The 26,600-nt window shown below is 47.6% G+C and overlaps 1 protein-coding gene across 1 annotated transcript in view; it reads left to right on the top strand.

Moving 5' to 3' along the window:
• Positions 1-909: 909 nt before the first annotated feature.
• Positions 910-26,600, top strand: part of NSMF (NMDA receptor synaptonuclear signaling and neuronal migration factor) — a 48,603-nt gene continuing 22,912 nt past the window's right edge. The window contains exons 1-3 of the mRNA XM_067309159.1: positions 910-1,088; positions 9,905-9,966; positions 22,096-22,575. Coding sequence (XP_067165260.1) covers positions 982-1,088; positions 9,905-9,966; positions 22,096-22,575 — 649 coding nt within the window. The 5' untranslated portion in view covers positions 910-981. The remainder of the gene's footprint in view (positions 1,089-9,904; positions 9,967-22,095; positions 22,576-26,600) is intronic.

The raw sequence follows: 26,600 nt of genomic DNA, 5'->3' as shown, positions 1-26,600 counted from the left end.
ATTTGTCTGTCAGTCTTTCCTTCTGCCACCTGTTCTCCCCAAACTTGTGGGAAGTTTAATCACCTTTAAAACTTCTACCCCGTTGCATATTGTTGAACGAATTGGCTCCAAATTACTGCATTTATGCGCTAATTTGCAGAACCAACGGGACTGTGCCAGCACCGTTTCCATTCGTACGGTGAATAGCATTTAAAGACTTGGTGCTCCCTGCCCGGGTGTCCCGAGAGCGGATTTACGAAGCGCTCGCTCACGGAGCAGCGATTTCCCAAACACTCCTGGGGACCCAAACCCACACCCAGGACCTGCAGGGAAGACCACCGGGGGCTCGGTTAACGGGGCGGCGGGCAGGACGGCGGTGGGAGCTCTTCCCGCGGGGTTCAAGCACCGCGTGAAGGAGGCGAGGGCCGGGCCGGGCGCGGGGGCAGCGCGGCCCGGCCGCCACCGGCAGCCTCCCCGCCGAGCCGCGGCCCGAGCCGGGCCCCTCCGGCTGCCTGGGGGCGCCGGCAGCGAGCTGCCCCGCGGGCCGCGGGGGCACCGTTACCGAAGGAGGCGCGTTTGTATCGGCTCTTCGGCGCTGCACAGGTGAAAACCCTCAGGTGAGGAGCGACCTCGTCCCGGCTCCCGCCGTCGCCCCCCCGAGCCCCGCCGCGGAGGGGGAAGCGCCGCTTCAGCCCGGGCCCCGTGAGGGCCCCCGCGGCGCGGCGCCTCCGCCGCCCGCCATGATGTCAGCCGGGGAGGAGGGCGCTGCCGGCCAAATATAGCGGCGCTTCCTGGGCGGCGGGCCGCGCCCGGGCCCTCCCTCCTGCCGCAGTCAATGAGGAGGCAGCGGGCGCGGCGGAGCGCCGCACTCGCCGGGGGCAGCGCGGCGGCGGCGGCGGCGGCGGGGCGGGGGCGCGGCGCCATGGCGGGGCGGTGAGCGGGCGGTGAGCGGCGCCCCGGCAGCCGGCCCCGCCGCGGCATGGGCAGCCGCGGGGTCGTGCGATGAGCGCTCCGCCGGCGGCCCCCCCCCGCGCGAATATGGGCACAGCCGTGTCCAAAAGGAAGACGCTGAGGAACGAGGCCATGTCGTCGGTGGCGGCCAAAGTGAGGTGGGTGCGGGCGGCGGGGGGGCCCTTCCCTGCCCGCCCCCCCCCCCCCCCCCCCGGGGAGGCCGAGCGGCCCCTCGGGACGCGCCCGGGCGGGGCGGCAGCGCCGGGCCCGGCCCGCCGTGGGGCGAGCGCGGCCCCCGAGGCAGCGCCGCGGCGGGCGGGCACCGCGCCGGCCTTGCTGGAGACCCCTCTGCCCGCGGGCCGTCGGGGCAGGGCGCTCCGGAGGCTCCGTTGCGCCCCCGGGGCTCGGGGCGGCTGCCTGCGGTGGGAGCCTCGGGGGCACCGGCGGGCGCCGTCGGGCGGCCCCGGCCCCGCGAAACCGGGCGCCCGCGGGCAGCGGGCCCGTCCTCAGCCTTCGCAGGGGCGGTTCGTCACCGCTCCTTGCCCCGGCTCGGCTCGGCTCGGCTGGCATCGTCCCGAGCGAGGTTTCGCTCGCGGTGCCCGGAGCTAGAGCCCGGCCCGGCTGAGCAGCGCTTGCGAGGTGGTGGAGGTGGGTTTGTGCAGGCTGGAGCCTTGTTCGGAGGTGGGTTTGTGCAGGCTGGAGCGTTTTAGTCTCGGGGAGCTGGAAGCGCGGCCGGTTTGCCCCGTGGTTTGTCGTTGGCTGAAGTCCCCTCTGCGCATCCGAGGACAAAGTCAGCAGCCTGCTCGAAGGGGTCTCGTGCCTCTCTATGGAAAAGCCAGTGCACGAAAATCCCGACCTGCCAGAGCTGCACCTTCCAATGTCCCAAGCCCCTGTGCTGACCAGATAAAAGATTTGGGTTTTATACGGTGTCAGTTATGTTCTTATATTATTTGTCTCACAGTACAGAGTTTCATTTATTGCCTCTTCCCAGTGCTGTTAAAATCAAACACAGGAGATCCTAGAAAACGTATTTTTTGCTCAGTTGCACTTCAGATTTAAAAAGCTGTCACAGACCGGCTTCGCTTTTTTGACCGTTGCCCAGAAGGATTGCAGTGACCCTTCCCCTGCTCTGCAGTGCAAGTGTCACAGCAGCCCTCCGGTGACAATCTGGGGGCACTGGCGCAGCTTCTTAGCTGATTCTACAGCACGGCCGGGTAAAGGGGTAAATCTGTTAGTGTCTCTGCTGCATCCAGATTAACTCTTCATTGCTGAAAAAATGGGAAGAAAGAAACTTCTCAGCTGCATTATATAACGCCTCCTTGGTGCTAGACAAAATGACGTGAGAATAACCTGGAGTCCTGTGTAGGACTCAGTCCATGCTGCTTTGACAGAGATCTTGCTCACCTGAGACTGTAACGCAGCATTACGACATCCCTAGTGGGCTGGAAGGGAGATAGTCTTATGGTTCAAAGTGAACCGATCCAAAGGTATATATAGTGTTGGCTGTGTTGTAAAGAAACCCATCCTTCAAAAGCCGGAGTGTGTCTGGAGAGAGTTGTCCCAGCAGAACCAGGAACTTTTCCCCGCGTTACGATGCGCTGTGTTGGTAACTATTAATGAAAGCGTGAGCGCTTTCACCGGCGTTCAAAGATAGCGAGGTGAAATTCTCTCCGGCGTGTGTCAGTCCAGGGGTTATAATAGAAATGACACAAATTGCACTGCAAAAGTTTTAAAGGAGCTCTGGAAAATAGCATTTCTCTTCAGCGGGATTAGAAAGCTTGTCACCCAAATAACACGTTCTGTAATGGATAAGAAGAATTCAGATGGCAGTGTGGGTGTTTGACAGTGGCTAAGGCATTTTGAAAGCCGCGACCTCTTAGCCCACATCGAGATGGGAAGCTGCTACTCAAGGAGTATCAGCTCTGGAGAGTCCCAGAGGGACCGAGGTTCTCATTTGCTTTGTACCTTGCTGTAAATATTGATGTGCTCTTGCTAGTTTTTGTGCGGGAACTGAGGTGTCTGTTGGTAGTGTGAATTGTGGTGCTTTGCTCGGAAAAGTTAGCCAAGTGGGCTTGGGTGAAGGAACATAAAGTCTTTGAGGGGTGTCCGCTCATGTAGACCACGCCACAGGGCATATGCTCGTATATGTGCGTCCCCCTTTTTATTCCCTGCTTTAGAAATGCCTAACCAAAAATAGCCTTTGTGGAGGGCAGAAACTTGGTGAGAAGCTCCCTGCGTTGCTCGTTTGTGTGAAGCCGGTGCTGGTGGGGAGCAAGCCCTGCCTGGGCGCCTCCGTGCCGCAGCTCCTGGCGCGTCTTGGTCTGTGCCTCACACGTCTTCCCCATCCTCGGAATTTCTAAGCGGTGATGATCCACCTGCTGAAAGCTTTCTTCTGGGCATCTTGGGGCACATCATACATAGCTCCTCTATTCTGTCCTGGACCTTCTTCCATGAATCCTTTGTGTGCTTATCCACCTTCTCTATGGAGAGGACTCTGCAGGACAGCAGATAAGGTTACAGAGCTGGAATATTCTGTCCTTGCTAAGAGGGCTGGGGACTTGGTATCCACATGGGTAATCTGTTGTGCTGCAATGATCGGGTCCCCAGCAATTTTGTGGGGGAACCTGCTCGTGTGCTGTGGAGGGAGGTGCTCTGGGATGGTTTCTCTGCACCTCCTGAGCTCTGTCCTGTTCCAATTTCACCTGGGGCAGGAAACTCTTTTTTGTTGAGAGAAAAACCATCTCCTGAAATTTGCTGCAAGTCCAAGTGGCAGCTGATGTATTTTCATCGAGCGTGGCTGAAGTATGTGTGTGCATTTGACTGTCTTACTGAGCAGGGAGTATAATTTGTTTGCTGTTGTGAGTAATGCGGTCTAAGCAGAAGGTGCAAGCTCCCTAGATTCTTAAATTAAAATTTCTGCAGAGCAACTCAGGGGAGTCTCCTGTCCCAGGAGAATTAATTAAGCTCCATGCAGTTTGTTGTGTGCTAGGTCTTTTAAACAGCTCTTTAAAAATAATAGCATGGTTGCCCGGTGGGGCATTATTGAGGGGATTCATGATGCTGCCGTCTTTTGCCTCTGTAATCTTGTCTTCTCCTGAGAGATTTGCAGCAAACTGTGCACTGATTTTGTGCACTGCACCCTGGAAGTGCGTATGGCTTGGTGGTGTTGCTCTGCTCAAATTTAAAACACTCATATGTGAGATCTCACGGTCATACTGTGTTTCTTTCGTAAGTGTGTGAAGTCTTTCCACAGTGTGCCTTTGCCTTGCAGCTTCTGGGGAACATGTGCAGGATGGAGGGCTGACACAGTTGTCCTTGAGTCGTGACCTTGGTACAGGCACTCCTCTGGAAGCTCCCAGGCTGCTGTGATTAGGACTTGTGCAGAGTCTCTTCAGGGTCTTTGCCTGAGTAGTGTCTAACACGCTGTCCTTGGGCTTCCCTTATCAAATTTTCAAGGGCACAGATGAACCAATGCCTGTAGAAATGAGCTCTCCTGGTCCTTGCTGCCTTAGCCCCTACAGAACAGTGCTGGCAACCCAAATGCAGCAGTAAAATAAGTCTTTTCTTTTCCTGGAGCTCTGGTTACTCTAGCCTACAGCTTCTCTTTGGGGGGCACATGATCATGTGAACAAATAGGCGTGAGAATTTTGCAGGGCGTTCCAGAACCATCTCTCCTTTCTATAGTTAGCCCAAGAAATACTTGAATTGAGAATGTGATTCATCTTACCCAATTTCAGGAGTTCTACAGGTTGGCATCCAGTCCAGGATGCCCGGGAGAGTGATGAGAATTTGGCGTCACTCCCTCTCTGCTGGCCACAGAGAGGCCAGAGGATGGGCTTAAACAAAGCCACAAAGGTTTAATTGCTGAAAAAGGGTAAATCTTGCACGGGCAAAATGCCAAGATACTTGTATATGTTCTTTGTTCCAGGTTTTTTTCTGCTCAAGCAATTTTTGGCTTAAATCAGGGTTAAATCAGTCTAGATTCCCTTTTTCTGCTTGCGGCTTTTCCTATGATTGGTAAAAACTCTCTCATGCTTTCCATTACTATCTTCAACATCTTCGTGCTGTGTCCTCTTTCATTCTACCCAAGCTTTGTGAATATAAGTTCTTCCAAGACTCTGGCGTCTCTGACCTCAAGATCCATCTCTAACATCCCATTTCTTTTTCTTGAGTTTGAAAATTTTACATTTTACAGGTACCATCTCCCTATATAGATATTGCAGAAAGCTAACTTTTGTCAGGATATTGTTACTATTAGGTTTAAACAACTTGGGTATCTACAGTCTTTAATGATTGAACTGTTAACTATGGATGTGCGGGCAGCGTTCCCCTCTCTGCTTAGTGCAAAGAGCAGGATTGCTGCTGTCGGAGGACATAAGTTCTGATGATGCAGGAGGTCCCTTCGCTCCTCTTTTCCTGAGATGCAGCACTGTCAGATGCTATCACAGCAGATTCCTGCTGCAAATCCCCTGTGCAGTAGTCCTTCTGAAGGGACATGAGAAGGAGGTAGATATTCTTTATTTTTCCTGGTAATTTTTCCCTGAATGCTCCAGGTTTCGCTTAGCCTGCTGCTGTTTTCTAAATGGAGTCATCACAGGGCTTTCATATATCTTTGAGTGTTTCACTACAGATTTCTTCACTCAGTTCTGTGTCATTTTGGTGGGTTGCATTAATTTATGTGCATTAACTTTTTTTTTTTGTGCACACTCCCTTTTATCCTGTTGTTGTGATTATTTCAGAGACGTAAAGACTTTTCTGTGCTCATCATGTTGCAGTTGAGATCCTTGTTACTTCTAGCAGATGTGTGCCTAAACCTTCTGCGTTTCTCTGCAAAATCTGCTTGTCTCCCTTCCAGACCTCAGTCCAGCTTTGACATTTAACACACAACGAGTACCGAAAAATGCCCACAGGGGGGCAACTGCCTTTGCTACCTGTGTTATGCTACCTCCTTCCACCCTTTGCACTCTTGACATCATTCTTCTGATGAAGAAGAAGCTGGAGGAGATAGTGGTATTTTCTCTGAAGCAATGGCAGTCTCATCTTTGCTGGTTATACCCGGTAGCTCAGCATACTAAGGCTGTGGTCCCCGTTTGATAGCCTTTTGTCAAATCAAGCTTTACTGACTGTGTAACATGCAGGTCTGATCTGCCACTAATATGAAAAGGTCCCTCTAGATGAGTCAGGGCAAAACTTGTCGTGTCTTCAGCTGATTACCTCTCAGTGCTTCCTGTTCATTTGTATGCAGCTTTCGCAGTGTCATATGCTTAAGTTTATAGCTCATCTGCCCGTGTGTCTGTAAGGCACCTTGTACCTCATCTCATTTATGTGAAACAAGCTTCCTTTCTTAACCTCTCGCCAGTTAAATTATCCTGAGGTCTCTCTGCTCTGAGCCCAGTTGAAGGGTTTTCTGTCTACACCATCAGTAGGCTTGACAGGACTTAAACTATGTTGGCTGTGATCGCAGTGGCAGAACTGAGCTGAGAGAAAACTACGATCATACGACTTGTATTAATACTGTGTGAATTACAGAAATAGAAAAGAATGGGTAGAATAGAGCAGTTATCATCTGTTCGCCTTTTATTGACTTGACTTTGATCGTGTCGGTGGATAGCCAAGAAGATGGGGTAAATGGCACATTAGTGATACTGGCAGATGCTGATAAACTGGGGTAACTGTGAGCACAGTGAGGGCAGAGAAAGAACACAAAAGGCTTGGCAAAGAGAGACGAGGCATAAGGAGCAACCACGGCCAACTGAGAGTCCCCTTGGCAAAGGGCACATGGAGACATCTGTGGGAGATCAGCTGAGGCACAGCCAAGGAGAAGCCGGTGGCACTTGGGAAGCAAAAATGTAGAAGGGAACCACTGAGATAATAGGCAAAAAATTAGTCTGAAGTTTGCAGTGCAATTGGCTGGAAAACCCCCATTGCACATTGTGCTGTGCAGTTTTCAATGGCTTATTAGCCGTCGCTAGATAACTGCGATTGAGTGTCCGCATTAATTAGCTCTTAGATTGGCCTGCAGCATCTGAGAGCAGTGGAAGCGGAACAGTAATGGCATATCTGCGGATCCAGCCTGCGATGGACAGCAACATTTTTGAGTCGCTCTTTCTTGAGCATGCTTCTGGTCTGCAAGGAGAAGTCTGGATAGTCACACGTTCTCTGGGATCTCTGGCTTATGGGATTTTCCCCTCCTACCTCTTCCACTTGGGGGATTGGGAGGGTGAGATTGGAGGCTCTGCAGCACCCTTGAGCTCTGGGGCTATTACCAATGGCTCTACTGTCACTGTGCGAAGGGGTGGGGTGGAAGGTGGCAGTGCTTCTCTCTGGTGCCACGTTAGCCATTTGCAGTTTGGGTCTTAAGAAACGCTTGGTACTAATATTTTGAGACTGTGGTTTGCAAGTTAAAGGTGAAGCATTGGTTCAGATTTTAAGGCAGACAGATTAGCTTTGGGCATTGGCAGAGATTAAAGGGGGACAATGGTCGATGAACTAAGATGCACTTAGAGCTTTTGAGCTAGTTAGAAACTAAATTTTATCTTCATATTTCAATTTATTCTTATATAAGTCTCCATGCTCACTTGCTGATAACTTGCCTGGGAACGTGCGCATGATTATTTCCTTTACATGGAATGACTGCTGATGCACAAGAGAAACTTCAGAGCCTTTTCCAAGGGTATAGGTGTCCTGTTTGTGAATGGTGTTAGTGATGGCTTGCAAGGAGAGATGTTTCTGCGGGAAGCCGTGGTATCCCAAAAGTCTTGGTGGAAGAGATCTTGTCAGTCGCTAGCCCAGCCTCTCGCTCGGAGCAGGGCTGTTGCCAGTGCTCAGTCGGGTCAGTCACGGCTTTGTCTAGCTGAATCTTCTCCGCGTCTAAGATGGAAGTGCACAAGTAGCTCATGCGTGCTCTTGTAGGCTGATGTTCCCACATTACAGCTCCCAAATTTGCATTTGTCCATTGCCAGGACGAAGTGCAGCTTTTTGCCCAGGTAGAAGGGAGGAAGTAGTGGGTGCAAGGAACGTCCACGAGGCTTTTGTCCTCCCCATATGGGTGAACAGTGGTGGTCATCCCTTCGTTCTTTGTAGTGAGGGTTGCTGTGCTAATTGTACAGCTCCCGCACATGAGGTAGAGCCTCTGTGTGACCTTCTCTGGAGGCGCTTAGGCATTGGGGAAGACAGTTTGGGCAACTGCCGTCCCAGGTTGGTGTCTAAAGGTACAGCCTGGTATTAGACAGGCAGGAATCCGGAAATAGGGAAAGCCTCAGCTCTGTTTGTTAGCCTGTAACAATGCAGAAGGCTAAACCTTGCCTCTTGCGCAGCTCCAACTGTGCTGCTCCAAGGCATTTTGTACTTGGCCGTGCTAAAATTTAGTCCCAGAGCGGTTAAATTGCTCTGTTCCTCACTGTTCATATCGATCGCCTGTTGCTGGCTGTGGGTGACAAATGGACTTCCCACTCCTTCCAGTCACTCTGGGGAGTACATGGCAGCTTGATTAATCTTTGCCCCTTTGGGAGGAGGTGTACGAAAGCAGAGGGAGAAAATTCTGGCTAAACAGGTAGGGGGTATGATGCTCCCTCGGGTAGCAGAGCAGAAGGTTGTTTTGGAGGTCAAAGCCGTTTTGCACTTGGACTTTTAACAGCTGTAATTAGCGTGTCCTTTTGTGGCAGCGAGTGTAGCTTGAGCTGGAGAGGACAGTTCTGAGGCTGAGTACCTCTGAAGGAGGAGGACAGTGGATGTGATGCTCGGGCATGGAAAGTCCTCCCTGCTGCAGCACGTCTTCCTCTCTTCCCCCAGTGAGAGATGCCAGTGTGCTTGCACACTGTGAGTGCTCAGCTGCTGCTTTTTCTTGGCCTGGCTGGACAAGGAGGTGAGGGCCTGTTTGATCTCGCTGTCTGCCAGGCCCCCCGCCAGACTGCCTATTGGCAAATTTCAGGCAGATTGTATATGATACTGCAGACCTCGGAGAGACCGAGATCTACAAACTTGGGGAAGATGTATGGCCAGGGAAATCTGGTATTTGCACCTTGGAGTGACAGGTCTGTTGGGTACAGGAGAACAAGCACAGCAGCAAGAGGTTACAAATGTCTTGGTCATAGGAGGTTGGAGATTGTATATTTACTGTATACCAGGGAGGGCACGCTTCAACCAAGGTTTCCTTTTCTGCGTAGTTTGAACTTGGAAAGCTTTTACCAGATTGGGATATTCATAGGGTTATGTAGATCCTGATGTCTGATAAAGTTTGAGCTTGCCTTGCCTGGTTGAGTCTTAGTATGTTTGAGTAAGCACTCGGTCATCCATGGGACCTGAATCCCTTGGAGAACAAGGAACTGCTTTCATGGGGTCTTGTGGTGTTTCTCAAATACAGTTGTCCACTAATCTCAATACTGAGATAGTGGTGCTTGAGAACTTGGGGTTAAGGTAGGTGAAATGGATATTGGCATTACCAGCTAAGCTGTGATTGCTCGTTGATAGGGATGTTCAGAACAAGAGCAGAAAGACAAGGTGGGGTGATGACTGGGACTGGAATGATGAGACCTTGTCCTCTGGGCTGCTGGGAGGAGTTTAACTTGGACAGGGGAGGTTAGAGACAGCAATCCAGTTCCTAGCTGGTAGATAGGTGTGTTCACAGAAACAAATCCAAAATTAACATGGGTGTATATTTTTTTTTTTTCTTCACTGTCAGCAGAGAAGCTGAAGACTAAACTAGTCCTCGGCTTTTAGTCCAAGCCCATTTAAGGAAATGCTTTGGCCAGGGGAAAACTGAGGCATGTTAGAGGCAGGAGCCCCCACTGCTATTGCAGCACACTTGAGTTGGTGTGGCCTGCAGCTGAAGGAAAGATAGGTGTAGGAAAGCAGTATTATATTGAACTGTTTTTTCAATCTTTTCTTGGCCTTTAACCATTACCCATTTCTTTCTTTCTTTCTTTCTTTCTTTCTTTCTTTCCCTTGCTGCCTTCCATGATGCTTGGACATGCAGAGCGGCAAGGGCTTTTGGAGAATATCTTTCACAAAACCATCCTGAAGGTAGAAACGGCTCAGGTAAGAGAAGTGGCATGTATTGTTTATATTTGTATGCGAATGACACCTTTTTTTAATAGGTCTTAGAATTAAAAAATGCATTTATGTATCATAAAGGGTCAGTGTGTGATCTCAGCAGGTGAAAGACAGAAGAAGTCCCTTTATGGGTCTGTGTGAAACCCTTGAGGAGAAAAGGAAGTTTGGTGACTCATGGGGTGGGTGGACTGTGGGGACAAGTTCAATTTTAGTAGACAAGTGCCCTGTCATAAATTCACCTATAGAGCCATGTCCTTGGAAAATGTTTCAGCCGAAAACTAAGGACGGCACTACACAAGGCTGCTGCACTGGCTTGTCACTCCTAGGTCTTGCTTTTACTGTGGAATAAAAAAAGGTGATTTATGGTATGTTAAGTGATGTGCTTAGCATATGTGCAGCAATCTGTGTTTGCTGGCCAATACGACCTCTGGATTTATTCCCAGGGCTTGCTTCAACAGGGGGTTAAAATGAGAATTGCCTTGTCTAGTTGAGGACATCGGCATGTGCTAGCTAACATGTTAATTTTTTAGCCTCAGAAATTGTCCCTGTCAGCCTGTCATGAGTTCCACTGATGGCCTGGGGGGCATAAGAGAAATTTGCTCTACTTTTAGCGGGGCTGTATTTTCTCTGTGAGGAAATAAAACATTTTGCAGATACTAAATTCACTGCAAAAAATCCTGTAGAAAATCCTGTAGAATCTATAGAAAATCCTAAGAAAACTAATAGCAGATTGGTCTCTAGCATCAATCTCTTCTGCGGGGATATTATGTTCTATTTTATATAAAATGTAAGCATGTGTGTTTATTTAGGCTAGAAATGCTTCTTCCTTAAAGTATGTGTTCAATCACACTAGCCTTTGACAGCCAGCTGAATGATTCCCTGCCTTTCTTCTTGGATCTGTTCTGATGACCTTCAAGTCGTCCTTGGTTGAATTGTGCTTGCTTTGTGAACGGAAGGACTTTAAAAAGATGTAGTGCTATTCTTTGATTTTTCAGCCTTGAGAAACTCCAGTGACACCTTACTTATTAACAGTACTTATTCTAAGAACAACCCACAGTGGTGGTGGGGAGGAAAGAGTAGGAAAAGGCTGGGATTTGTTAAAACTGAGATCAAGAGTGTGTGAGGCAGAGGAAAGGAAAGGGTGGTACAAGCTGCACAGAGACAGGCCAGTCATGTCTGAGGAGACTTCCCAGAACAGCAACACATCCTTTATCATGGCCATTTTTGCAGCCGTTTCTGTCAGCTGGAGCCTTTTTTGGTCCCTTTCTGCAATCCCTGACCCTGTTTTCCTAACAGGAGAGATGCCTCCTGCCCACTTTGTAGTATCCTTAGCTGTAGCTAAGGAGAACATGAAAATAGAGCTAATATGACCGTGTTGCGGCTGGACAATGCTCTGCTGTGGGTCTCCCCAGAGTCACTGCACATGAGAATAACAAAGCTCATGTTGCTTATATGTGTCTGTGCTTATAACATATCCATGCTCTCAAGGACAACCTTCTCTTACCCAGTGCCCCCTTAATACATAAGACTTGAGATCCTGTTTCAGTCCAAGTGAATTTAGTTACTGTAGATATGAATCAAATAGAGAGGAGTATGCATGAATATACCACAATCCTTATGGGACCTTGAATTGTAACTAAACTAATGACATTCCCTAGAAATGACTCTAACTGCCTACGGAAGAGGAGAAACATCATTTTTTAAGTCATCTTTTGAAATGCTGTAGCATATAATTTAACACAGTCTGTAACATTTTTTTTTCTTGACAATCATGGTAGGAAGGTTATTATTTTGCAAAAATTTTGAGGGTAGAAAATCTGGCCCAATTTCATGTGTCCCAGTTGTCTAATTATGGAGAACTCTTTCTTTCCTGCAGAAGTGCTGTATATCTCAGTGTTGCTTTTGCAAGTTTCTAAACACTTCACCTCTGGCCCAACAGAGCTCTTAAGCTGTATGATTAGCTTTGATCTGATGACTCCAGTGGAACAAATGAAGGGTCTGTTCTATGATGATTGAAGATGTAGCACATACAGGATTTGCTCCAACTCATCAACTTGGCTGAAGAGAGCAGGAAGCCCACCAGTATCCTGCAGTTAAATTCACACTCGGATGTGTAGGTGGCTCAGGTCCAGAAAGCTCAGCACGCTGAAGAGTTGAGCTCTCAGTGCCTGTGTAAATGCCCCTTGTGTAAGTTCTGTATGTGGTTGGGTGTATTTTTGCTCATAGCATTCTGGACTGTTACCATGAATTTCTTTACCTGGTGGGATAGGCCTGCTTTCTGGAGTAATAACCACAAGCATGTACTGGGGTGATTGCTCCGGGCACTGTCAGCAGATTGCAGTTGGGATCAAGGCTATAGTATGCAAGTGAATTGAAGGAGATGGGCCTTGACTTTAGTAGTTTATAGTCCAGAAAAGAGGTTTAAGAAACTCCTGAATGGGATTTAAAGTAATTGTTGAACACAATGATGAAAAAGGGTTGTGGTTATTGAGCAGGAAGAGAATGTGGCAGAGCCGTCAGTGGGACAGTGAAGACGATGTACTTGTTAATTCAACACTGAAGGCTTAACCAGAGTTGAGCATTCGGAAGAGCAACATTTCTGGTAAGTCCGGGGTATCTGGCCAGGAGCTGGTCAGTCAGACAGCCCATGTGTTAGGGAGGGTTCTTGACAAAACCTGAGAAAAGGTTGCCATCCTGTGTTTTTTCTCCTGAAATAGCCAGGTGTTTACACAATGTTTGCTTTCTTTTCAGTGCTGGTTACTGGGAGTCTGAGATGTGTGTATTCCTGGTTAGCTGCTTCCTTTCTCTCACTCCTGCTTCTCTTGCCCAGTGCTGCAGTTTGTGGCAGCAGCTGCTTCATATGGCTTTGCTGCCTGTATCCAGATTTCTGATGTCCAAGTGGAATAAATGCTAGTAATGTACAGGTACACTTTCTGTACAGTCCCTGCAGGTGAAGAGCCAGTGGTATGTGCCTTTCAGTGTAATATTCTGGATCTAGACTTTCTCCGTAGTTCCAGTTTTTCCCTTGCTTTTTCCCCCTAATCATCTGTTCTTGCTTGTTCCCTCCTCTGCCTTGCTCCATGTCTGTTGCTCAGCCCTATGATTGCGTTTCGGTTGGTTTTGGCTGTCTCCCTACTCTTCTCTTGTTATCGCCCTGATGCCCTCTCCCCCCAGTCTCTTGATTGTCCTGTTCTTGCCTCCTGACTTTTTGAGGGAGCCCAAGACACTCATGTTGTGTCATGATGGAGGCCTAAATGGAGGAGGGAAGGGCAGGATCCTCCTCTTCTGCTACGCTGTTAGGTAGAACCCTTCTCTCTCCTTGCAGAGGAGCTGGCAAAGAGACAAATCTTCATTCATAAAATGAGGTGGGTATGAATCTTTGGTTGTGAAGCCTCTTCCTTTGCTGCTTTACCTGCTAATTCATCTCCTAGGCAGAAGGGTGGAGCTCTGTAACTCCCCAGGAAGACCCAGGAGACCCACCATCTGCATGGAGATGCCGAGTGTGCAGAGGCTACTTCAACTTACTCAATTTCTGCTGCATTTTGTTCTCTGAGGATATCTATTCTGGTTTGACTTTTTTTGTATTTAGAGTCCCTTGAGGGAGAGGGGATGATATAACAGCTTTTGCAGTCCCACCTCTTGTTTCACATTGCACTACTGATCTGAGACCTTGTGGTAAGTTTTACACCCCAGAGTCTATTTCTGTGGGTCACTCTGGAGATTGTGTGTGTGTGAGAGTAGGGATTGGCTTTGAGAAACTGGGGAGAGGTAATAAAGAACTATAGAGGGATTGTATATAAACAGGATGGGCCAGCTATCACGTCCAAGACTTTTGATGAGGGGTGATTTATTGGCAAGGTTTTGTTTACCTACTATTTTCAGCACAACTGCAGTCTGGGCATGCTCTGCTTCCTTTGCTAGAGTAATGAGTAAGCAATTGAACATCATCACAAGGTAAACAGGACTGCAGGGTACTGTAGGGTACACGTAGGAAGAAACAGGTGAAGGACAGCATTTGTTGTTGGTTACGACTTCTGTAGTTTTGATTCTTCCTGATTTAAAGTCTGAGGACTTCATGGATCAAAAATACTGTGCAACTAGCCTGTGCAGCTCTGGAGGAGGTTTTTCTGGGTCACCTCTTCTGTCACTTTGCTCAGAGTGCTCTGGCCATGTTGTTAGGTTACAGCAGGGAGTGGTAGTAGATTTTTCTTCTCTTTGAGTCCCTTTTGGAACTGGCCAGCTGCCTGGTGACAGGGTATGTGTGGTTGGCAGAGGATTGTCCCTTTGGGACCACTCAGTTTGGTGGTGGTGGTGTTTTTTTTCTTTTCCTCCTGATTCTTAAAATACCCTGAGGGTTTAGAAAAAAGGGAGGGTTGGAGTCTGCAGCTGACACAGGCTGCTGATCTGTCAAGGGGCTGGAGCCAAGGTGGTAATGTATCTCCTGCTCTCTTCCTGCCTCTGTTCATTGCAGGCTTATTCATGCAGACAGAAAGTCTGGGAAGGTTCCCAAAAAGAGCACTCTTCCACGTTGAGCGTTAATTCTGACTACAAGGCTGTTGTCAGAATCCTTGCTGACTCTCACAGCTTTCTGGTACCTTCTAAAGACTTTCCATCTGTGTCTGTGAAATGGGGTTAATGTAGGAGAGGGTGTCCCTCAGGACAGATCTAGACGGAAGATAGGGAAAAGGACTGAAGTGTTGTAAAGGGTGAATGCAATAAGGCTGCAGAGATCAAAATGAAAAAGCAATGATCACTCCAAGTCTCACTAGTGCTCGGGAGATAAGGAGCTTGGGACCTCCACAGGATCCCCTCTCCAGGTTAGGCTTCAGAGGCCCCACACTGAGATAGTGGCTTAGGTTTCTTTATATTCATATACTGGAAGAGTGAGAGAGAAAGACACCCAGGGCATGGGGCAGCAAAATTAAAAATAAGGGCAAGTAAAACAGTTGAGAAATGTCTTCTTGTTTGGGGGGCAACAGGGATGCATCCCAGTAGGTAGGTCCAGACCCAGGGTTTCTTTGCTGGGGAAAGGAAGGGAGCTGTGCTGGCTTTGTTTCCTCGTTCTTCTTTTTCAAGCGGTTTCTGTTTTGCCCACTTGGGTTATTTGGAGGGTAGCTACTGCTGCTAGAACACTGGGGCTTTCTCTGTAGGATCAAGCTCTGGTCTGCCCAGAGATGATGGAACTTGGGTCAGAGTTCCCTAGCAGATCTTAACTCAAATTTGCTATGATTGTTAGTAAAAATAGTGTAGGTACTTTGACTGGTTTGCATCGGTACAAACCAAACTGGATGACTACCCAAAACTGTAACCAACTTTTTTCAAGCTCAAAAAAGTTGTCTTCACTTCTCCTCATCTTTGCAGAAAGTTTCAGCCATCAGTGAAAACACTGAATGTGTAAGGAGAAGGCAGCTGCTTGCGACCTTCCCCAGGCTAAAATAGCAATGGGGAATACTGGCAGGAGAAAAACCTGTTTGCTGAGGCTACTGTGCCACATGCAGACACTTTACTGAACTAACCACTTGTGTTTGCATCCTGGATGTTTGCTGCCTCAGAAGAATCATGAATGTGCAAGTGTGTGTGGAAGGCAGCAGCCGTGCAACAGAGGAGGTTTGTCATGCTGCCAGGGACTTATTTTGGGCTTTAAAACTCCAGTGTGAGGCTTTGCAGGTGCTTCAGGTTGAGTAGGTGACTTGTGAGCTATGTTTTTTTGTGAAGCTGCGGCTGCAAGGCTGCATCTACGCTGTTCTCCAAGAGGGACCTTTAATTTGCCGATGTTCAGACGGGGGAGCTGCCAGACCTTTTCTGGTGCCTGATTCGGGGTAAGCAATGTAGATGGCTGAGGGACGGAGTTTGCCTTGTTCTCTCTAGCGAGTGTACTGCACTGTCCCAGGGATGGACCCCAGCAGTGTGTCCAGCCCAGCCATCTCGGTGTATCCCTGTGCCCTCGTGCTGGCATCGTGGCTGGTGCTGAGCAACTGAGGTGGCCTTTCTAGAAGAGCACTTACGTCACTTGCTGCAGAGGAGGTTGCAGGCGGCCTGAGTTCAGGGTGGAACAGGGGTGTGAAATCCACATCCCTGAGGGTTTGGGACTGCTTCCAGGTTTAGTCAGCACAGGTGTGGTGTGGATATATTTTAAGACTTGCCTTAAAACACCTTGACTGCTTATAATGTGAAGAGAAACGCAGGTCGCAGTGTTACCATGGAAATGCTTAGGTGGGTAGTAGTCGTTCCCTCTCGCTCCTTTGGGTCTTGTCTCACAGTAACAACTTCATCTATTCACATTAATGTTATGGGCCAGACTAAAAGGTTACAGATCCGTGAGAGACAGTATCAACATCATCTTCAGTTTGTCTGTTTTCTGGTCCCGTTTTAGCTCACAAGAGTAGTTGGAACCATTTTGCCATATTTAAGTGACCTTCTGTTTTCTCAGAGCTGCTCACATCCTGAAGTCACCTTACCTTTCCTTACCTTTTCTCACTTCTACAGAGAACTGTGTGAACTTCCTTCCTTGGAAGGGCAGGGTTAGAGCACCAGATAAGGTCACGGCGAAGCTGGCTTTGTCAGGCTTTGGAGAATCCCGCAGTGAACGTTGTGCTTTTCACAGAAATGCTGCTCTTTTCATCTCCGACCAGCTTGTCACAGCGGCTCCACTCGCTTGACTCTGAAGCTACTGAATGGCTAAAATGACTCTGGCTTTTTAAAATTTTTATATCTCCATTTTTAACTCCCTGCCTCATGCTTCAATGTTTTGAATAAGTTTCCTATTTTTTTACCATGCCTGTTTCCTGACTGCGTTTCAACCCCCCAGCGCAGCGAGGTCGGCTGCCAGCCTGTCTCTGGGAACAGGCTGAGCGTGCTGCCTGGGAAAGGTGGTGTTGCGTTAGCGGTTTTGGGAAGGGCAGAGCTGATGCTGCGGGGAGCTTTGCATTGTGGCTCAGGTGTCGTCTCTGCGCCCTGCGGGAGTAGAGGAGAACGGGAGCGGGCAGCATCCTGGCACACCTGAGGGGCACTGCCGGAAGTATGTGATGTCTCAGAACTGAAACTGCAGGAGAAGCTGCCCAGACTCTGTTGGAAACCTCCTGCTTTTTAGCAGTGTGCTGGGCTCTAGCCAGTGCAGCCCTCTACCCTCCTCTTTGAACGCATCACCTGGCCTTCTAATGGTGTAAAACAAAAAAACATTAATTTCATTCCTCTTACTACAAACAATACTGCAAGTCCATGTCCTAAAACCTAGCATCTTTCCATTAATCTTCACTGGTCAGGACCAGTTCTTTATTTGATGTTGGTACCATAAACTGAAGAAGCATCCGGTCCAGAGAGGTCCAGCTGAGGAGGAGCAGAGGAGAGAAAACAGTTCTAAATTCTACTTTTCCGAAATGACAGATTTTTTTTTTTAATTGGATTTATCTAAATTCCTGTTTGCCACTTTGCTTCTAATGGTAGAGCTGAGGTTTTAGATCTAAGGTGCTTTAATCATCAGTTTGGCTGCTAAATACAGTTTATATATATATAACTCTGTGTGTGTGTGTGTGTGTGTGTGTGTGTGTGTATATATATATGTTTAAGCTTCTGTCTGTGCCTACTGGCTATATTCTGCCATGATTTATAATCTCATCTCATGGTGAGACAGTCTGCATCAGATACGAGTTTGGCTGAGTAAGTCTCCCCACTGATGTGAATGGGCATCAGTCACATGAGACTTATCCCAGCATGTTTCCTCTTCTAGAAATGCTGTCACAGGGAAAGAAATTGAGAAAGCCCTTTAAAAGTTAGTTGCCTAGGTCAGACTGTGTGCTCAAATTATTTAGAGTTACTGGATGCCAAATAATAGATTTTAGGTATCTGATAGTAATAAGTGCATAATAATCAGAATACATTTACTGAGAACATGGATTCTTTCTTTCGGTTCTGTATCTATCCACCCAAAGGATCACAAATTAACCAGTACAGATTATCATTGCTGTCAGTGGTCATGTCTTTGGTACTTAGGCCCTCATGACTGTTTTGGGCAGAAAGCAAGTAAAGCCAGTAAGAAGAGAAATGCATTTAAGTAAATAGCAAGAGGAGTGGGAAGCTGAGCGGTTCTCAGGACTGGACTATTAAGCCCCTAGATTCTGGAGAGGCTGTTAGACTCAGCCCAGGTAGACAAGGAAATAATGAAAATACATGGTCTGGATGTTGCTGTTAGCAGTAGGCATATGATCAACAGGCCAAACGTTGGTCTCCTTACTTCTCTGTATCCTACCATTCAACATCTCAGCCACAACAAATCCATGTAGAGCACAAATCTGGATGAAAAATCCATTTGAGGAACCTGATTTGTCTACTCCAAGGTAACCCTGCAGTTGTGTAGGACAAGCGCGGTATTGATGAAAGCGAATGGGAGAAGAGAGCTGCTCCCGGGTCAGCTTCATCTGAGTGCCTAGAGGGAGGAGGGCACCGTGCCAGGTTGCCTGAGTCACCCTGCCCTGGGCTGGCGTGGCAGTTTGATGGAGCAGCTGGTTGTGGGAGAGGTGGCAAGAGCAATGTGAAAATGAAATGAAACAGAGCAGCAGTAACCAGGCAGAGGGTGTTAACAGCAGGCTGTTTCAGATGACTGTTAGAAGGCAATTTCAATTATTGCTAAAGTCCCCAGTTACTGTTTCTCTTCACTAAACATCCCTGTGGCTCAGATTTAATTCAGCATTGATTTCTGGACCAGCTTGGCTTCTTTCCTAGCGGAAGCAAACTGTTAACCTAAAATGCCATAGTGGAAGCAGTTACAGTGCTTTGGCACCTGAATTCAGTTCAGTGCAAGCACAGAAGATGGAATCGATCATTTTTAAGCACACTAACATCTCAGGGCTGCTGATATACATGAATAAACATGTACATGCATGCGTGCACCCACCTGCGTGTGAACATTAGCACAAACTCACTACCTGTAATGAGTGTGGGTTCATTTTTAGAAGCCAGAAATACGTTATGATGGATGGGTTTTTTTATACTAATTTCTTTCTGTAGATAAATTCTTTATTGGCTAGCAGTCTTGAGCAAAACTTCCTATTCCCTTTGCACATGAAGTTGCTTCTTCAGTTTATGGTTACTGAAGGTGCTAAGTAATTGGATAAAAAAAAATAATTAGCCGGTTGTTTGACAAAGAGAAAGCGTATTGGTGTGTTGGTAGTCCTTTACAGTATTTCATCATGAAAACTCCTAGCTAAGTACAAGTCAAAACACCTTGAGTATGGGAAAAGTAAGGTAAGAAGGAAGGATTATCTGCACATTCTGCAGAATAGCATGTTCTCATCAGATAGGTAGTTTATATCAAATATATCTACCCAAGAACTGTAACCCTGCTGTGACTTCAGTAAAAGATCGACTCTTGCTTGAAACCAGTCATCTCCCATTTACATGTCTGTAAATCTTGAGGGAGCCAACAGAACTCTGTGTTTATGAATCTGAGACTGGAATTTGGCTCTCTGCACTTGTAATCCTTGACATCTTCAGACATATTGCATTTTGGGCACTTCTGTTTCCCAGAGGTGACCGAGGCATTAGAACCTAAATAAAAGATTCAGACTTCAAACTTTGTTCAGTACTATTTGCCTTCAGATACCAGAGTTCAGAAATTCTCAGTTCTCTTATCAACGGTTGACTCGTTTGAAGCACAGAAACTGCAGCACTATCAGTACATGGGTAAAGGCGTATAATCCAGTCTGTTTGCTATAATGATGCTGTCTCTACTCCATAGAAGTAAGCCTTTTAGGAGGAACAGGAGCAGCTGTCAGCTACTATATTGTGGTGTCTCAAGGAATATCTAGTGTCATTGTGCCCACACAGATTAGTAAATTTGACAAGTTGAGATGAGCGCCTAGAACTGGTCTTTGTTTTTAATTTAAAAAATGGTGTGCTTGGGATTGTTAGAATAGCAAATTTTGCAGAGCTGTGAGTAGAGGGAAAAAAAACTGGCGCAGGTTTGCACAATGATGGTGTTTTCTCAAGACGTGCATACTCTGAAGCACAGTTAGACATGGCACTGGAGGGGGATTGAGTGGCTGGTGAACAAATACTGTGTCCTGCTGCCTCTTGAGGGGTGAAAAGTGGTTGGAGAGGCTTTGAAGCCTGTGAACCCTTATTGTACTGGTTGGTGCATGATATCCTACCCTGTAACTGGTAGGACTCAATGGATGAGCTGTTGAATGACAGCTGATGGAGCAGCTGCTTCTGCTTGAATGGTAAGGGATGAACCTGTTCTGGTGAAGGCCCTTCTAGTCCATCAGGCCCTCCTGCTGGAGGAGATGCAGATGTCCATGCTGTCTGTCTGTGCAGGGCCATGGGTTACCTAGACCACTGCCTGCCTTTCAGACTTTACCTGTACAGTATTGGTGAGGTGCCTGACCCCTCACTGTGCGTAGTCATGCATTTTGGACTTCATGTGAAGCCTGGAAAGACAGCACCAGCTATTGTTTTGGAAGACATAGCTCTTGTTTTAGGACTCCTAACGGCCCCTTCTACTGGTCAGTTCAAGGAGAGGACTGCGCAGCTGCCAGCTACAGCATGTGGAGAGTGCGAGGTCTTGCTAGGAGACAACTGGAACAAACCTCTGTTGTGTCAGCCTGACCTGTCCTGACAATCTCTTCTTCCTGTCTCCTGAGCAGAATGGCTGGGGACACATTTATCTCCTAGTAGTGCTGGAGGAAGTTGTATCTCAAGCAGAAAAATGAGATAAGGGTGACACACTGCCATCACTGGGAAAATTCAATTCAGTCCTGGCTGCAAACAGAGCAGGAGGAGAGGCCCTTAGCAATGTGAGCATGATTCAGGATGGACTTCAGATTCAAAACCTGATAGCCTAGGTCCTGGGGCCAGCTGCCAAGGGCTCAGCATGGGAGGACTCTCTTCCAGTGGGGCATGAGAGTACTTCATACTATGCAGGATGTGGCAGCAGTGAAAGGTCCAGGTTGCATGCACACATACTACAGCAGACTTGCCTTCATCCTTCATCTCTTCGTGGGTAATTTAAAGATAGCCAAGCCTCAAGTTGTTGTTCAGTTCTTCCAGAACATGGCTCAGCAGCTGAAGGAAAAACATTCATTAAGTATATGATGAAGTAAAGGAAGGGGTTTGCCTTCTGCTTCTGTGTATAATGCTGCTGTCTGTGCTGGATGCTAACGATTTTATCTTTTCTGGGGTAGTAGTCACATGATTAATGCATTCCCTGCTGAGCCTTTTTAACAGTCCCCTAGCTGCTTCCCATCTGAAGGGAGGTGTAAGAGGTAATTAACAGCCACTTGAAAAAGGGATTAGCAGGTGGGTGGCAGCTACTGTTGGGTTCATGCATGGAATTGCCATGGAAATGCTGAAATTTCCTGGCACTTCATCCACTGTGTGGGCTCCAAAGACAGTTGCACTCATGGGTCTCTCTCCTTTCGATCTTGCTACCCTACAAAGGGAGCTGCCGCATCTTTCTTCAGGACAGCTTCCGCAGGCGGTGCCATCGCCATCTGCACGCACGAGGCTAGCCAGGGGTGCCGCAGAGAGACGCCCTGCGTCACAGCTGTCGGCTGAAGTCTTTTGGCATCTTTTTCATGTCAAACCAATTGGCAGAAAATTAGCAAGAAACCCCTGATGGTTTGCCTCTTTCCTTTAGTTTAGAAAGTAATAGCTTGGTGCGCAAGGAACGTTTGGACTTTGTGATTTCTTAGGAGGATCAAAGGGGTACCAGGGCAAAAGTTGGGGCTGGTCCTTGTCCTGCAAACCTTCCCCAACTCAGTAGTCCTTGTGTAGGTGAACGTGTTGAAGTAGCTAGGCCTGCACAGCTGAACAAGGACTGTTTTGCACATAAGCACTTTCAGGCTGTGCACCAAGAACTGCGTTTGCTCCTAGCCCTTGTTGCTGGCCATTCGCAAGTTTAAACTATTGGGCATGTCTGTGAGAAATGTCTTGCTGCAGTACCAGTTCTGGAGACTTACAAGGCTGTGTGGAAACATTCATCTGAAAAGGTTCTTGGGGGGGCCTACCATATCTCTCTTTCTCCCTTCCCCTTTCTGCAGCAGTAGCAAACAGTCTCCTGAATCTGTCCGTGCCTGGGGTGCCTCAGGTTTAAGCAGTAAAGCGTGCCATCTGTTTCAGATCACCTGTTAGCAGACTCCTATATCGGACAGGAGGACTCTCCTGAGATGCAGCAGGCGGCACAGAACAAGCGCAGGCTCTCCGTCATCTCGGACGGCAAGTTTGAGAGAAGCTTCTCTGAGGAACAGGCAGAGAAGATGCCAAGCGAGGGACCGAAGCCACGAGTCTACACGATCTCCGGCGAGCGGCCGATGCTCTCGGACCATGAGAACGAAAGCATGGAACTGGTGGTGATGAAGGGGGCCACCCAAGAGGAGTGCCACCACGGCCACCCTATGCACAGTGCTGGCGGCTCTCACGGTGTGAGCAGGCACTGCAAAGGCTGGCCAGGCGGTCGGCAGGGCTCCAAGGAGTGCCCAAACTGCACCCGGCTGGCTGCCCCTTCCCAGCATTCCTTTGACCTGGAGCAGCATCCATCCAGCGAGACAGGGTGGCACAGGAAAAGGCTGGAGAGGATGTATAGCGTCGATCGAGTGTCTGGTAAGTAAGGGTGGGTGCTGGGTGCTGAAAGGGCACAAAGGGTCTCAGCAACACGTGGGTGAAGGGTGAGGCCCATCTCTTCCTGGCACAAGGGTATCGTTGCCGGGTGGCTTGACTTGAGCCCTTCAGCACTGTGCTGGTACCTTGCACCGGTGTCTGCAGAAAGGGACTGACGAAGGGGGAGCTTAAAACACGCTGAGCTCAGTTTGAAGGCAGCTCCTCCAAGTGGGCAACCGGACCCAACAAGAGCCCTGTTGTCTCTGCTTCCAGCTTGTCCGCAGCAGACAAGCTGGGGTGGTTTTCAGGCCGGCTTAACGTAGCTTAGTGAGGGTGACTTTGGTGCGTCCCTGAAATGCCTGTGTGTGTGGCTGGAGTTGGTTTGGCAGGGTCCCTCATATAGTGCCACCTCGCAGTCTTTCCATAAATGCTACCAAATAACATGATATTGGACTTCCTCCTCCATTCACTTGCTGAATGTTTTCAGGGAATATGCCTTGTAATTACTCAATTGCATTAAAAAAATTCCTGATTGTTTTTAAAAACATAACCATTAATCAAATATATGTCGCAAGCTGTGTGCTTTGAATTATAAGCCAGGACGCAGTCCATCTCTTTGTTTGTCAGCTCTGTACGTTGCCGGCAATGAGTCTGACCTAATTTGCCTGACTTTTTTGTAATCGCACACTGAGGCTTTTAGAGCTGAGTGTCCAGCGAGGTAGCTCAAGGTTTTCCCCTTGAAAAGGAACCAAGTAGCATATAAGGACAGTGGGCATCAAGCTGTACATCTTTCCTGGGTTCATAGTGATAATTACATGCAGGAAAAATGGCAGAAAGTTTAGGTTAGGGACCATATTTTCATACTTGGATGCCTGAAATTGCACGACTAAATTCATACAGGGGCTAATACTGAAGGGGAAAAAGGGGAGGGGAAGCAGGGGCTGTGTATGATTTCCAAGCGTTATTTCTCTGTTCCGTGTGGATTTTTGGGCTCCACCTGAGACATTACATGTACAGGTTTAGACTTTGTTTCTTAGGTACAAGAAAAGGAGCGAGAAGTGTTTTCCTGTATTTACAGTTTTCTGATCATATGTGTTTTACCTGTTAAAGGGTGGCTTTGCTTATGATGGCACAGCAGGAACATTTATGTGAAAATAGAAAAATAAAGTATTTCAGTGCCTGGACTTTCAGGAGGAGAGACCCACAACCTGGAGGGGCTTGGCTGTATGGAGATCAGAGTGCTAGTTTGAATCGGTTCCAGCTGTAAGACCTGCTCCGAATTGAGAAAGTGTAGATTTCCTGTTCTAATATTGCTATGTTTATGCTGAAAGCTTTCTTGAAAAGATCAAAATTATACTCTGTGCCGTGGGACTGAAACAGGTTCCATGATACAGAAAGGGCTTTATAATATGTTGTTGTTTTTTTTTCAACCGGGCAGCAGTTTTCATTAGGGCCAGTTATCAGTGTGAAACGGAGATTGTCCTTCTGAAAATATATCAGAGTAGTTAAGTAAATGGGAACGCACTGGATAGCATCGGACCTGCAGATGCTTCCATGAATATTTCACGTCTTGTACAACCAGCCAGCGGATGCCCTCTGTGCTTGTCTCCAGCCTCCGAGTGCTTGCACGTGTGGCAGCACAGACAGCACTGTGCCTCGGAGACCAAGTCCCATCATACGCACTGGCACCACGTACTGAAAGTTTTCTCAGCTTGACCTAATTTGTGCTCTCTATCTAAGCACTGTTACTCAGAGAAAAACCAATAACTGAATGGCAGGTTGCAAGAAGTGTTTCCTGGAATGTCCTTCACAATGGCTAGGGGAGAAAACAGAGCAAAGATGAATGGAGACAGGAGAAAGACTAATTTCCCCCGAGATTCATTTCACGATGCTGTTTTTTCTGTTTGGATTTACATGACAAGTTATTGCTTCAAACCAATCCTCATGGCAGTTAGGCCAGATTGGCATAATTTAATATGGATTTTTATGCTGAGTTTATGATATCTAGCACCATTCCAGAGAAGCACAAGCTGTTGTCTCCCATGTTGCTCCCAGCATCTGATGCAAACACAGCCATTAGTGGATGGAGGAGCTGAGGTGTTTCATGCTGCCTGGCAGGTGCTGGAAAGGCTGAGCGTGGTGTCACTATTTCTCCAGTCTTTCCTAGGCTCATGGTTCCTTGGCTACTTCATCATGGTAGATGATAAGAAAGAGGGAAAACAAGATGCTCTGCCTGGCAGAAAAGGAGGCGCTTGCTACCTGCTCCTGGAAGCAAAATAGCTATATTCAAACTCAGAGTTTCAATCTTCCAGATGAGCTCTGGAGCTGGACTGTGCTCCCTGGCCCCAGCCAGGGGCTTCTCTGCTGCTGTTCCACCTCTGGCAGATAAAGAGGCACCTTTGAAGGGTTGCAAATTCCTTTATTCTCCATTGACTGCTATGGATGGGGGAGTGACAGCTCTCCTATATCCACTCCTGTCCGTCAGATGTAGAGGGGAGGCTTCCAGACATTGTTCAGACAGCACCTCACAAGGTTATTAGCTGGTGCTCGTAAGCTCTGTTTTGAATCAAAACTAGTGACTTAAAAGCTGGAAAATATATTCAGACATTGTCAGTCCTTTGAGATGTGTAGTCCCTGAAACGTCTGCACAGAAGCGTTGGCTAAGCCAGAATTCACACGACTTCTCCTCCTTCAGCACTTCTATGGGATCAAGACTTCAAACAAATAATCCATTTATATCCTGAGCTATTTTATATTTATTCTCTATGTGGTTTTTGGAGGAGGGCAGACATATGAACTTCATAATAAGGACTTGGAATGCTAGAGTACTAGTTTTCATTTGAAATATTTATTTCCTTAGGATGCCTTTATACAAGGCTGGACATAAACTGTCAGCTGGGAAGGAGTGTCTGTTACAGCTTTCTGCATGATTTCTTAGGGGCTACTCCTGTGCCTGGATTTATACGAGCTCCACTTCAAAGGAAGCCTCCCCACTTGCATTTAGCATTTTTGCATCTGTAATTGCAGCCATGCTTCTGTACTTTCAGGGAACTGCAGGATCAGTTTCTAGGTAGATGGTGACCTATATGAAACATTTGGTAAGATATCTGATTTGTAGTAATTATATCTGCAGTAGGCATATAGGGTTGGGTTGGGTTTTGGCCAGGAAAAGTGAGTAAAAAATACTCTTGATGATGCCAGAATATTAATGACTAAGATACTGCAGTTGCTAATGATCTTAAAACTCCAGTGAGTGAAACAAGACATGCTATCAACAACGTGTGGCAAGATGTTAACCAAGGGAGCTACAAAGTTGGAAGCGAAACATGCTGCAAATCAGTCTCAAATCCTGGGAATCCAGTCCAGTGAGATCGCACACATCCCGTGCCCGTGGGTGTTAATATTACCTCTGATTCCCTGGCTGATGGACTTTAGCCCAAGAGTTCTCGGCCGGAGCTGCTTTTTGGTCAAATTCCTTCTTCTTCTTGACACCAACATTCCACAAACATCATTACTAACTTATTTTGCTGCCTGTTTTTTGTCAGTTAGTGGCCATTACATGGAGATGATGCCATGTCCTAACGCAACAGAATTGGGAAGTAACCCACAGCTGGTTCAGGCAGGGCAGTTTACAAACATAAGGGAGCAAATAAGCATGGAGGGATTTCCAGACTGCACAGCTGATGTGCTGTTTGACTGCTAAAAACAGAAGAAAAAAAAAACAAAACATGAAGGCCAGATTGTTGTGGACAGGTGTGTAAGGGATATACTGGAAAATTTGAATGGAGGAGAAAGAGAGTATATCTCAGGCTTATAATTCTGCTTAGAGGAAGGGAATGCTTTTCAGCTGCAACGAGGGGTTTGTGTTGGAAAGAAGCGTTTGAATGAGCCGTTCCAGACTAGCAGCACTAAGAAAAAGGCAGAGGCTGGAAAATGCTTTTAATGAGAAATGTTTCTTTTTTCCTGTTTCTTTTTTCCTGTTTCTTTTTTCCTGTTTCTTTTTTCCTTTTTCCTTTTTCCTTTTTCCT

This window comes from Apteryx mantelli, chromosome 21 (assembly GCF_036417845.1).
Source record: "Apteryx mantelli isolate bAptMan1 chromosome 21, bAptMan1.hap1, whole genome shotgun sequence".
In the NCBI taxonomy this organism is placed as follows: domain Eukaryota; kingdom Metazoa; phylum Chordata; class Aves; order Apterygiformes; family Apterygidae; genus Apteryx; species Apteryx mantelli.
Note: the sequence above shows the minus strand (reverse complement) of the source record. Positions and strands in the feature narration are given on the sequence as shown.